This window comes from Rhinoraja longicauda, chromosome 1, assembly GCF_053455715.1.
Source record: "Rhinoraja longicauda isolate Sanriku21f chromosome 1, sRhiLon1.1, whole genome shotgun sequence".
Taxonomy (NCBI): Eukaryota; Metazoa; Chordata; class Chondrichthyes; order Rajiformes; family Arhynchobatidae; genus Rhinoraja; species Rhinoraja longicauda.
This window is the reverse complement of record NC_135953.1, coordinates 64,642,034-64,656,404: the sequence shown is the minus strand read 5'-3', so window position 1 is coordinate 64,656,404 and position 14,371 is coordinate 64,642,034. Positions and strand designations below refer to the sequence as shown.

At 40.8% G+C, this 14,371-nt stretch overlaps 1 protein-coding gene across 3 annotated transcripts in view; it reads right to left on the bottom strand.

Annotated features, from left to right (window-relative positions):
* The window catches only part of LOC144593439 (gamma-aminobutyric acid receptor subunit alpha-2-like), a 178,194-nt gene that overhangs the window by 60,780 nt on the left and 103,043 nt on the right, over positions 1 to 14,371 (bottom strand). For all 3 annotated transcript variants that reach the window (XM_078399021.1, XM_078399004.1, XM_078399013.1), the window contains exon 4: positions 8,729 to 8,796. In XM_078399021.1, the coding sequence (XP_078255147.1) occupies positions 8,729 to 8,796 (68 nt within the window). The remainder of the gene's footprint in view (positions 1 to 8,728; positions 8,797 to 14,371) is intronic.

The window sequence follows — 14,371 nt, the reverse complement described above, 5'->3', positions numbered from 1 at the left end:
GAAGGCAGGAACGGGGTACTGATTGAGAATGATCAGCCATGATCACATTGAATGGTGGTGCTGGCTCGAAGGGCCGAATGGCCTCCTCCTGCACCTATTGTCTATTGTCTATAATATTTTGTTTTTATTTCTGATTCTGCAGTGCTTTGATTTTGCGTTTTAAAAGTTTACCTGCAAGCAGCATAATTTTGTACTGACCATTCATGATGAATGGACAACACCTATCTCTAAAATTACCAACAAGGACAAAAGTGATTATAAACATATCAGAAATAACTTTGAAATGCCACAAATTTCAAAAGTCAGATTAACTTTATTTTGTCCACAAAATGGAATTGTAATTGTCAGCATGGAAGAGATTAATCACACTGTTGCGGAGTCTTTATGCACCGGTCAAGAGATGTGATCAGCTTTTCCTTAACTCTTCCCAGCACTTATTAATGTTGTTTTTATCATTATTTAAAAATAAACATGAACAATATAATGCTGATTCTCTGGGATATATAATTTCTTTAAACTGAATAATAAAAAGTGAAACCGACTAATTGTTTAATCGTCAATAAATATTCTACACCTGTCATTATAAATCTGCTTACACCCCCTGGCTAACTTGGCCCACAAACCTCTACTATGAAACACTTTCCTGATCATTTACATATGCTCACACATTGCTGCATTCTCAACTCTGCTCTGAACCACCTGTTGGGGGAGTCCAGAACCAGGGGCCACAGTCCAAGAATAAAGGGGAGGCCATTTAAAACTGAGGCGAGACACCCAGAGAATTGTGAATTTGTGGAATTCTCTGCCACAGAAGGCAGTGGAGGCCAATTCACTGCATGAATTTAAAAGAGAGTTAGATAGAACTCGGGGCTAGTGGAATCAAGGGATATGGGGAGAAGGTAGGTGCAGGTTACTGATTGTGGATGATCAGCCATCATCATAATGAATGGTGGTGCTGGCTCGAAGGGTCAAATGGCCTTTTCCTGCAGCTATTTTCTATATTTCTATGTTTCTAGAACAGGAACACATATGTCAGGTCACTGTTCATCAATAACAGTTCGGATTATAATCCCCTCCAAACACATCAACAAGCTCCAAGACCTGTGCCTCTACACCTCTATTGCAACAGAATCTTTGACACGCTCATCGCCAGTCCTCAATCAATATGATTGGTATTGACCTCTCCTCCTCACCAACTATCAAAATAGGTGCACTACAAGGCTAAATGCTTGGCCCCCACTCTATTCTCTTTAGCCCTGACTGTGTGGCTAAGCACTGCTCCAGTGTCAACTATAAATTAATCAATGATGCCACTGTTGTTGGCCGAATCACAGCGGTGATGAGTCAACCTCCAGGAAAGATATAACAACAACCTCTCAACCACCATTAACAAAACCGCAGAGCTAATTGTTAACTTCGGAAAGGAGAAGTCGGAGATCAAGTGCCAATTTTCATCGATGGATCAGCAGTGGAGAGTGAAAACAACTTCAAATTCCTAGATGTTATCATCTCAATGGACAATCCTGCAACCGGCATGTAGATGTAATCTTGAAGAAGGCTTGAAGTACTTTCTTGGAAGTTTAAAGAGATTCAGCATGTCACCAAATAATCTAGCAAACTTCACACAAAGGATGGTGGGTGTATGGAACAAGCTGCCAGAGGAGGTAGTTGAGGCAGGGACTATCCCAACAATTAAGAAGCAGCTAGAAAGGTACATGGATAGAACAGGTTTGGAGCGATATGGACCAAATGCTAACAAGTGGGAGTAGTGTTGCTGGGACATGTTGGCTGGTGTGGGTAAGTTGGGCTGAAGGGCCTGTTTCCACACTGTATCACTCTATAACTCTATAACTTTGAGAAATGGGCTGTCAAAAGCATTCTGACTAGTTGCATCATGGCCTTGTATGGTAATTCCAAAACACAGGAGTGCATGAGGCTGCAGAGTGGTGGACACAGGCTAGTCCAGTGGATGTAAGTGCTACCGAAAGGTAGTTATTGAGGCAGGCACCATACTCTTCTTGGGCACCATAACCAACTCCTCAAAGCACTTCATTACGGTAGATGTAAGTGCTACTGAACGGTAGTCATTGAGGCAGGCACCATGCTCTTCTTGGGCACCAGTATGATCGATAGCATTTTGAAGCAGGTGGGAACTCCAAAATGGCGAGGTGGAATTGAGAGGAGGGTGTTGTCCTTGAGTGTCTTAGAAGGTGGCATCCATCATCAAGGATCACCACCATCCGCTTCTCACTGCTTCCATTGGGCAGGAGATACAGAAGCCTAAAATTCCATACCATCAGTTTCAGGTATAACCAGGTTCCTACAATCATCAGATTCCTGAAAGAACCCGCACAAATTCTAATTGTGTTTTGCACTAATACCTTATTTTTGCACGGTTTTTTTTTCTACTGGCATGTAGAATTGATGTGTAATTTATGTATAATGTTTTTATGCATTGTCTGAGTCTATGTACCTGTGGTGTTGCTGCAGAAAGAGGATACCTGTACCTCACCATACTTGTGCATGTAATGATAAACTCAACTTGATTTGATCGTGTCCATTCAAAAAGTATCTTAAATGCCACCATCGTATTTGGCTCAGCCACCACCTCTGGCAATGCGTTCCAGGCACTCACCACCCTCTGTGTAAAAAAACTTGCCCCTCTCCATTAGGCAGGAGATACAGGCACCTGAAAAAGGTTCTGACACTCTTTCCCATCTACACCTCATGCTTTGGAATACTTCTATCAGATTTCCCCACAACCTCCAGTGTTCCAGAGAAAACAATCCAAGTCTGTCCAACTTCTTCCTGTAGCTGGAACCCCCTAAACCAGGCACCATTCTGGTAAACCTCTGTGCCCTTTTTGTAATAAGCAAATAGGCCTAGAAGTTCTTGTGTGTCTTCCGACTATGTTCTACAAAAAGATGATAATAGTTTATGCAAACAAGGAAGTTAACAACAATGCAGGAACAGAAAGATTGAAAGTCCAACCAAGATATAATTTAAACATTTATATTTCAATAGTGCTTTATTTGTCACATGTGCAACTGCGCAGTGAAATTCTTTTTGCATATTTACACATGCAGGCAGTGATATGTTTTGGTGTCATTTCCAAAGACAGTCCAAATTCCAATTTACCCGTGCGCTCGGTCTACTGGAACAGTTCAAGGTCCAGATCAGATCGGCCCGAGAACCGATGTCCCTCTCCTCGCCTGGTCATCTTTGTGTCCCAAGACATCTCTTGCAGCTGACCTTGAAGGAGCTGGAGACATTACCCCAGTTCACTCTCCTACTGGCCCTTGATCGGCATGTCCGACGTCTCCAGTGGCTCCCTTCCGGTACCGCGGTCCGCTGAGCCTTCGGGTCCTCGGGGTGGGTTCCCGATTACGCAGTGCACCGCGTTTTCGGGTCTTCCGGACAGGTTCCTGGTTCTGCGGCAATGGCACCTCGGGAAGGCCTCTTGCATGCCACACCTTTCCTATCTATGCCTCTCAGTGTGAAAATAAAACAAACTGGTGTCTTTTATCTCAAGTGAACTGATATACATCGGGACAGAAGTTCCAATAGAGTTATTAAAAATTAGGTTAGATCCCTATATGCAGGACTTCTGTCACATCTGGGTGCTGGACCTTGTGGTGAACACATTGGCCACAGAGCAGGTCTGGATTAGATTTACCAGAATGCTGGCCAAACAAAAAAGGATAATTAATCTGTAGTTCCCTCCTACCCAGGGATAATTTATGAAGGCTTGTGCAGAGTGAGCTGTAAAGCGTCCATTTAATACTTTCTAATTCCAAGCTCTACCAAACTCAGTGCAGTTCTTCCACATACTGCTAAATACCAGGAACACAGTTCCAACTGATTTGTCACTCATCATTGCCCTGTTACATGCCTCGGCATTAATAAATGTCACATAAAACACTAGCAGCAAAAGAATATGTATAATTATTCAGTCATCTAGAGTCACTGATATTATTATAACATTTTACACAGCACAAAAATGTCTATTGTAAGACAAAATACTCTCCAATTCATCATGGGCAACTTCATTTGGGTTTTATTAATAATATATTACAGATCTTATAAATGGCACTCACATCCATACAAAAATGGTCCTATAATCACCTGGTCTATCAAGTCAGTCTTATGTACTAATGCTGCAAAATGCCATTTGCCTTTTATTAGCAGGCTTAATCCCCTCCTATTCTTCTAACAATGTGTGTATGTCTGGCCAAGTCTACTTCATTCTCTAATGATGGGTTCTCCTCCAAATCAGAAAGATCAGATTCCCAGTGCAACCCACAACATAATAAGTATGAAGAATGGTCCCCACCCAAAATGTTGTCTATCCACCCCTTCCACAGATGCAGCCTGACCCGCTGAGCTACTCTACCACTTTGTGCCTCACTCAAGATTTCAGCATCTGCAGTTCCTTGTGTCATAAAATAATGCTAAGGGTGTCTTGCAACCTGTATTGAATGCCTCACTACAATGCAATTGGGCATCCACCACTTGATCCAAACCACATTTCTCCATTCACATCAGAATCATCACATCTATCCAACAGTAAAGAATAAACATAAAAGTAGGAAATACTGTGGCTGGAAGAGACAAAATGTCAACAACTAAAAAAGAATTGACACTGGAGCAGTGAGGAAGAGCAAGGGCGAGAAATATGTATGGGGACCAGGATAGTATAGGTCAGAAAACGTGATGTTAATACCAGTAATTGGTCTCGAACACTTAAAAGTCAAAGAGTCATACAGTCCCTTCAATCCAACTTCTCCTTGCCGATCAGGATGCTCCATGTAAGCTAATCCCATTTGCCCATGTTTGGCTAATAGTCCTCTAAGCTCTTGTCCAAATTTATTTTAAATATTGTTATCATGCCAGCCTCAACGACCTCTGGCAGTTCGTTCCATATACCCACCACCCTCTGTGTGGAAAGGTTATCTCTCAGGTTCCTCTTAAATCTTTCCCCTCTGACATTAAATTTATGCTTCCAGCTCTTGATTTCCCTACTCTGGGAAAAAGACCATGTGCATTCACCCTATCTATTCCCTGATAATTTTATGCATCTCTTTCAGATCTCCCCTCAGCCTCTTGCACTCCAAGGAATAACGTCCTAGCCTGCTCAATCTCTCCCCACAGCTCATGTCTTTGATGCTCAGACCCTTGTTAATTTCTTGCGCAAACTCCATATCACAAATATTTTCCTAATATCCAAAAATCTGAACGTGTATTCATTCTTATCAAGGAGAATGTAGAATTGCAGTGAACAAAAATATAGAACAGTACAGCAAAGGAAGAGGCCCTTCAGGTCACAATGTCCGTGCTGAACATGATGCCGTTAAATTAATCTCCTCTGCCTGTACATGATCTCTATCCATCCATTCCCTGCATATCCATGTGCGTATCCAAAAGCTTCTTAGATGCTGCTATCGTGTCTGTCTCCACCACCTCACCTAGCACCAACCATTCTTTATGTAAAAAATTGCAAATTAGGCTGTGACAATAAAGCTGACTTATTCACAAAATGCTGGAGACTGAAGAAGGGTCTCGACCCGAAACGTCACCCATTCCTTCTCTCCCGAGATGCTGCCTGACCTGCTGAGTTACTCCAGCATTTTGTGAATAAATCGATTTGTACCAGCATCTGCAGTTATTTTCTTATACAATAAAGCTGACCCCTTGTATTATTCTTGTATGGGAAACTTGGACATTTGTTTGCAAGATAAATAAAAACAATTTAATGTGACTTGGTGGACATTGATTGGGAGCTGACTTGGTTGGAGAGTCGTGCAGGGAGGGAGTGTGTGAAATTATATCCTGAATTACTCCTAATGCTGTCGGTGTGCTGCAACATGCAAGAAGGAAAGAGAAAGGGGCCACATAGTAGGGCAACCTGTCACAAATCATAGAAACGTACTGCGCTAGAAATTTGCCCTTTCCACCCACCTCTTCCATGGCCAATCACAATGTCTATCCATGCTAATTCCATTTGCCTGCATTCGGCAAGTGTCCCTCTCAGACTTTCCTAACCTGGTATCTGTTCAGATGCCTTTAATGTAATTGCCTCAATGAGCATCTCTGGCAGCTCATTCCAGATATTCACCACCACCAACAGTTTGAAAAATGTGCCTCTCAGATTTCCTTTAAATTTCACCCCTCTCCACCTTCAACCTTTATGACAGAGCAGGGGCAAGAATAAGAAGAGGGTGAGAAGGGACTACTGTTCTCCTAATCGATACAGGACTGCAATCCCAATGTACATTTTCCTGTGCTTCCAACATAGCATCAAATCATTTTGAAATTCAGCAACATTTAATGCAATCAATCTGTTGATAAATTATGTCACTATTTCATCAGTTGTGTGACACATTTATTAAATAATTCACATTTTTTGTAACTATAAATGAAGTTTTATAATGCTTTGGGAATGTTTCAGTTGCACACAATATTTTGGCTACAATAGCATATGAATAAACCAAAATTGCATTATTATTGAGCGATGTTGGAATTAATCACAATTGAGGGCGACTGTAATGTTACAACAGCAGGTAGAGCTAGAAAGCAACAGTGAAATTCCACTCTTTTATCAATAGACTGTAACACTTGGGAATCCAATCCCTTCACTGTTTCCATTGGTTTTGTTCACTATTGCAACATTTCTGTTTGAAACCCAGCACTTATCTTATGTTTTTGAATTTATTTTGTTGGTTTTGAACAATGCAAAATAAATATTAATTAGAATTTTCCACATATCATGCTTCATGTTCCTTCCGCTCAACAGAAATGTTGCCGAGCAGGATAATATTTTGAAAATCATAATTTGCCTAAACACAGTCACTATTTAGGAAAAGATGATCATATCATATCATATATATACAGCCGGAAACAGGCCTTTTCGGCCCACCAAGTCCGTACCCAGCGATCCCCGTACATTAACACTATCCTACACCCACTAGGGACAATTTTTACATTTACCCAGCCAATTAACCTACAAACCTGTACGTCTTTGGAGTGTGGGAGGAAACCGAAGATCTCGGAGAAAACCCACGCAGGTCACGGGGAGAACGTACAAACTCCTTACAGTGCAGCACCCGTAGTCAGGATCGAACCTGAGTCTCCGGCGCTGCATTCGCTGTAAAGCAGCAACTCTACCGCTGCGCTACCGTGCCACTGAATAATAAGTTGGTTGGAAATATTGCTCAAATGGTGACGGAAGTGGAATTGATATTATATAATTGTAAAAGGTGCCTGCAGCAATATGGTGGCGAGTCTTCCAGCTAACAGCTGATTTTATTCTAAAATTCCTCGGCCTTCAGTTTATAAGGTGAGTAACTCCAAAGAGAATTGAGCGGGGAGCTTAAAGCTCCCTACCTCCATCTGCATCTGATGCATCCACTATGCTTGATGAAACTTGCCACTATAAATGAGAAAACAATCTCATCCACAATGGCATAAAAAACACCTTTCTGCTGGTAAGAGTGTGGAAGAGCCACTTTGCGCTTTCTAGCGAAACAGGTAGGGGGTGGAGTCAACAATGTGGAAGCGTATGCGTGCAGTTAATAGAGAGAATGTACAAAATCCATACAGACAGCACCCATAGTCAGGATCAAACCCAAGTCTCTGGTGCTCTAAGTTCCTTAAAGAGACCTGGACCATCAAAGGAACAGTCCACGCCAGGTGGGAGTCAAGAGAATTTGCTTTAACAGCTAAAAGGGCAGAATTTCAGGATGGTCATGCAATGAAGAAGCAGATGATAAATTAAAGGAGGATTAACCCCTTTGACCCTTTGAGCTTTTTCTGCTATTCATCAAGATCATGGCTCATCCATTGCTTCAGCATCACTTCCCGACAACCTCTGCATGTCTCATTGATTTCATTAGTCTCTGGAAATATATGAAACACTGTTTTGACTGAATCAGTGACTAACCATTTCACAGTTGGTAATTCCAAAGATTCACCACTCTCTGAGTGTAGACATTCCTTGACATTTCAGTCAGCTTTCAGTTCTAAAATGTGCAGCAAACATAATCAAAGACGTCCCTCCCTAGTCATTCCTTCTTCTCCTTGCTCCTTTCCGGCAGAAGGTACAGAATGTTGAAAGCAAGCATCACCAGCTTCTTCCCCCCCTGTTTTCAGGCTTCTGAATAGTCCTTCCATAAGCTACTGTCTCATTCATCTCTACCCATTGCTGACATTGGATTTTGTCTGAGGAACTGATGTGCTGCATTGCTGAGAACTACATTCTGCATTCTATATCTTCCCTTTTGCTCCATCGATTGTACTTAAGTTTGACTTGAATGTGTTGAAGTATAAGTATATCTGATCTGTTTAGATAGCATGCAAAACAAAGCTTTTCACTCCAGTTAGGTACACATGACCATATGGACCAAACCTCAGCATGCTGCAATTTCTGGCAACTTTTTAAACCTCTTTCTTGGATTTAATACCATCTTTAATTACTCCTGGACCCCAAATGCTGAGTTTTTGGAGGATAAGGGAGGTTGAGGGGGATGGAGTGGGGGGGAGGGGAAAGGGGAGGGGAGGGGGGAGTGGGGAGGGGGGAGGGGGAGGAGAGGGTGCTGCACCAATGCAGGAGAGGTTTGGGCTCAATGGGTCGACTTGGTTTAGTGGTCTTTATTTCCTCCATTGTTATGGGTTACAACCACTGAGTAAACAATTAACTTGCCTAAATTTCAAAACATATATTCCTACTTACCATGTCGGTGTCTGAAACAGGTCCAAAGCTGGTTACATAGATGTCAGTCTTCACTTCCGTTGTTCTCTCTAATAAAATAAAACAAACATAATGGTTCAATGGTTCATTAGATGAATAAATTCTGAACATTCGCCATCCAATCAAGCATTAAGAAGTTCACATAAAGTTATAGTGCAAGTAGACTTTTCAGATGATATGCTACTGTTATTAGCATATTTTGTTTATTATGCAGTTCCTAATTCACATTTCATGCAATACTAGATGCCGAGTTCAATGAACTATGTTAAATTTAAGTTTGCTTTGAATTTTCAGCATTTGAAAACATTGAGCAATTAGCTTTTTCCACAGATATTTTGGAAACATATATTTTACATTGTACAATGGGTAATGAACCCCGGGAAATGAAAATTAATGTAAATGAAGTACTGTTGATAATCTGAAGACATTGCTAGCACTGAGTATCTGGTCAAGGATTTTATCCATAATCATTGCAAAAGATTGTATTGATGATGAGCATTGCTTTGAGACATTTGAGGTCACAATGAATGACTCACTAAAGATTTCAAGATTTCAACAAAACATTTCCAGATATGCATCACAAGCAATTCTGTGTAAAATACTACATATTATTAGATTTCAAGTAATGACTGAGGTGCAATCACACTAATATTCTCAATTCCACATCTAAACTCTTTGAATGGATAAAACAATGGCAAATAAATTACAATCAGAATACTAGTTAAATTGTGAATCCATAGAGCAAATACATTCATCTTAGAGGGTAGGGTGATCAGTGTGTGGTATAATAGGCTAGAGCACTTTGAGGTCAAGAAGGAGTTAGTGTTAGGTCTCTTGAAGGGTATTAGGGTGATAAATTCCCATTGCCAGATAGGATTCAGCCCATGTTACTGTGTGAGGCAAAAAAGTAGATTATGGGCCTTTACTGAGATCTTTGTATCTTCTCTAACCACAGGTGAGGTACCTGAGGACTGGAGAGTAGCCAATGTTGCTCCTTTGTTGAAGTGAAATAGGAATAATTCAGGAAATTATTAGTCAGTGGGTTTCGCATTAGTGGTAGGGAAGCTATTGGTGGAGTAGACTCTTTGGGATAGAATTTATTCACATATGGAAATGGGCTAATTAAGGGTAATCAGTATGGTTTTATACAGGGCAAGGCGTGTCTCATAAGCGTGATTGAGTATTTAGGCAAAGGTGGTTGATGTGGGCAGGGCAGTAGATGTTGTCTACATGGATGGACTTTAGTAAGATATTTGACAAGGTTTCTCATGAAGGACTGAAGAACAGTAAAGAAGGCTTTCAAAGGATGTAGAAGTATATAGATCAGTTACAGAAATGGGTGGATTTATGGCAGATGGAGCTTAATCCGGGAGAGTGTGAGAGTTATCACTTTGGGGGCTAAATGTAAAGGAAAGTATACAGTTAATGATAGAATCCTTAACATCTTTGATATATAGAGGTATCTTAAAGTCCAAGAGCATCGATCTCTGAAAGTAGAAATGCAAGTAGATAGAATGATAAAGAATGTAGTCACAAGGAACTACAGATAGATGCTGGAATCTTGCATAAAACACCAAGTGCTGGAGTAACTTAGTGGGTCAGGCAGAATCTGTGGATGAAATAGCAAGGTGACAATTTGGTTTGGAACCCTTTCTCAGACTGAGGAATGGTGCTGACTCAAAACATTGCCTATCTATTTCTTCCACAGACACTTCTTGATCCGCTGAATTACTCCACCATTTTGTGCTTTTGGTAAAGAAGGTATATGGTATGGTACAAGTCTGAAGAAGTGTTGCGACTCGAAACATCATCTATTCTTTTTCTCCAGAGATGCTGCCTGACCAGCTGAGTTACTCCAGCATTTTGAGTCTACCTTAGGCATATGGTATGCTTGCCTTCATCGGTCAAGGCATTGAGTATAAGAGTCAGCAAACCATGTTGCAGGTTTATAAAACGTAGGTTGCATTTGGAGCATTGTGTACAGTTCTGGTCATTGTTACTGAAAGGATGTGGAGACTCTGGAAAAGGTGCAAAACAGATTTACCAGAATCCTGCCAGGATGAGAAAGTATTAGCAATAAAGAGCCATTGGACGATCTGAAAAAGGATCCCAACCCAAAACGTCACCTATTCATTTCCTCCAGCCTTGCTGCCTGACCCACTGAGTTACTCCAGCACTTTGTGTCTAATTTTGGACAAACTTGGGTTGTTTTCTCTGGAGTGTTGAGGCTGAGGAAATATCTGAAAGAAGTTTCTAAAAATAGGAGAGGCACAGATGTCAAATACCAGGGGACAAAGCTTTAGGGTTAGAGTGGATAATTTAAAAGAGATATGTGGGGCAGGTTTTAAGAGAGAATGACAAGTGCAAGGAACCAGGGATTGTGGTGGAAGTAGTGGTGTTTAAAAGATTTTTTGATAGGCAAAGGCAGAAAGGATTAGATTAATATGGAATCATGGTTGACACAGACATTGTGTCGAATGGCTCCTGTGCATATATTCTGTCAAATGGTGTGTTTTGAAAAGGACGTGTACTTTTGTCTCCATTTGGAAGTGTGAAAAATCTTACTTCCAGTTTATAGTGGGTTTTCTTGGTATATATTCTACTTGGTTGACTAAAGGCTGCAATGAAATATGTAAAGAATGGAATTGAATTAGTGGGAGGAATTTTGTGAGAGGCATTTGGGAGAAAATGCTGATCAAGGTCACTTTCACCACTTCAGGGGAAAAATATGTAAAGTCAATTTCAAAGACCTGTAAACTAGAAGTAAGTAGGAAGTACCACAATATCTCACAAGAGTGCAGAAAAGAGGTTCAAAACTGACCTCAAGCGATGAATTAGGAAGATGCACGATCCTGAAAATGAATATTTCACATTTATGTGCATTCAGAACACATGGTCAGTTTTCATGGCAACAAATCTAAACTATTATTTTCCAAGAAATTGGGATTTCTTAAGTGAAATGCTTGCTAGTGTGGACATATGGATCATTTTATAGACACAAAAAGCTGGAGTTACTCATTGGACCACTTTATACTCGGCACGGTGGCGCAGCGGTAGAGTTGCTGCTTTACAGCGAATGCAGCGCCGGAGACTCAGGTTCGATCCTGACTACGGGTGCTGCACTGTAAGGAGTTTGTACGTTCTCCCCGTGACCTGCGTGGGTTTTCTCCGAGATCTTCGGTTTCCTCCCACACTCCAAAGACGTGCAGGTATGTAGGTTAATTGGCTGGGTAAATGTAAAAATTGTCCCTAGTGGGTGTAGGATAGTGTTAATGTGCGGGGATCACTGGGCGGCACGGACTTGGAGGGCCGAAAAGGCCTGTTTCCGGCTGTATATATATGATATGATATGATATGATAATAGACCTTTGTACTTTGTCTTGTTTATGCTCACCTTTTATTGGAAAACATGAATCAATAGAAAATTATGTTAGTATATGTCTATATTATTTTGCTTGAATATTTCTTAATGAATAGTTTAAATAATAGGCTCAAATCACATAATGATTCAAAACAAAATTCTGCCAGTGGAAATGTTCACTGTTTTTCTCTCCACAGATACGGCCTAAACTGCAAATATTTCCAGCATTTTCTGTTTCTGTTTTTATCTCGAATAACAATTTAAGCATCCAGTCAGATATTTTATTTGAAACATACCCATTTGTTATCCTAAGACCAGTTGAGAAAGTGCCAGTTGGTTGTTGTGCAATACATAAAATTTAACACAGCAGCCAATACAATGTTGCCTACAGATTTTTATTTGGGTTTCTTTAAATCTCTTGGATATAAAATGTAGTATTACAAATCACTATCGGTCACTATCGTTCATCGCTATTGATTTTCTATTTATCTAGGAATTACTTTCCTTAGGGAACCTAGTGGTCAATATAATACATATTAAAACTAAACAAGTCGATTCCTTTCTTCTGTGCCTTCCAGGCATGTATTAATTGCAAGGGGTGTACTTTTATGCATTTGTAATACAAAATGGTGAATATTCACTGTATTAAAATAAGAAAGTTCAACTTGTTATTGAAATGTTGTAACTTTTATTAAAAATATATTTTTGGTGTTTTGCTGAAATCCAAACTTTGCAAAAGGTGTCACCTCATGTTAAGAAAAGCTGGACAATAGATACTGTTGGCTTCTCGAGAAGCTCCAAATGTGAGAGAAGATGAACAAACCATATATCTGAGTGAACCAAGTGGACCTGAAATACCTAAAATTAATTTACAAATCATTTTCCATGTGCTTGTGAAATATTGGGGTTGGTCAGATGGTTGTCAACTACAGACAATAGACAATAGGTGCAGGAGTAGGCCATTCGGCCCTTTGAGCCAGCACCACCATTCAATGTGATCATGGCTGATCATTCTCAATCAGTACCCCGTTCCTGCCTTCTCCCCATACCCCCTGACTCCGCTATCCTGAAGAGCTCTATCTAGCTCTCTCTTGAATGCATTCAGAGACTTGGCCTCCACTGCCTTCTGAGGCAGTGAATTCCACAGATTTACAACTCTCTGACTGAAAAAGTTTTTCCTCATCTCCGTTCTAAATGGCCTACCCCTTATTCTTAAACTGTGGCCCCTAGTTCTGGACTCCCCCAACATTGGGAACATGTTTCCTGCCTCTAACGTGTCCAACCCCTTAATAATCTTATATGTTTCAATAAGATCCCCTCTCATCCTTCTGGTGGAATTACCACCTTTGCTTTCCATTGAAAGGGCTTGTTGTAGATGGACTGAGCAAGTTTTCGTGAGCACGACCACAAGATCCACCATGTACCAGAAGATTCCAGAAACAGCAACACCACATTGAGCTAAATTATCTCCTACAATTATACATTGGAAAAAAAGTGAAAAATGTCTAGTTGTCTAAACCTCAAGTGGTGGGACCATGAGGTGGGACCATGAGGTGGGACCATGAGGTGGGACCATGCACCATGAGGTGGCAATGCAGTCCTCAGAGTGAATGGTGTTACTTTTACAGGTAAACTCTAACGGTAACATCTTAAGAACAATTAGAAAATATTAATAAAAGCTACATTTTTTAATTAAAAGCTAGTTATTCACATCATCCCCTCAGAGAGGCATAATTTACCACTTCCCTAAATCAGGATCTGGATGCATTCCCTCCTGTCCACTCTTGGAATTATTGTACTTCACAGCAACACCTTGAACTCCTCCAGCTCACATGCACGTGGCTGCATTTTACAATAGTAAAATCTATGAGCGAGATTCTGGCAGGATTGGGAATACAAATTATCCTACAATCCCTTTGTCTGCACATGTTTTCCAGGAGTTCTTTAAATTGCAGATAGTGACAAGGAGAAAAATGTACCCTTTAGTGCTGCACTCCACCAAGTGCTGTGCCTCAATGTTATGCATTGATAGACCAGGTACACTATTCCAGTGCTATAAAAATGCAAACCTGTATTAAACAGTACTTTATGCACATTATAATAACAGACTGATTCAATCAAAACCACAGCCCAGTTGTCCAAGTTGGTCACGTGGCCTCCCTTTTAGGCTGGCACCAAGTGGACTTTAGGGACTGTGAGGTCAGCAAGAGGAATCACATCCTGCCTGTAGCCACAGTCTCCTCCTGGTCACTATGTGCTTCTAA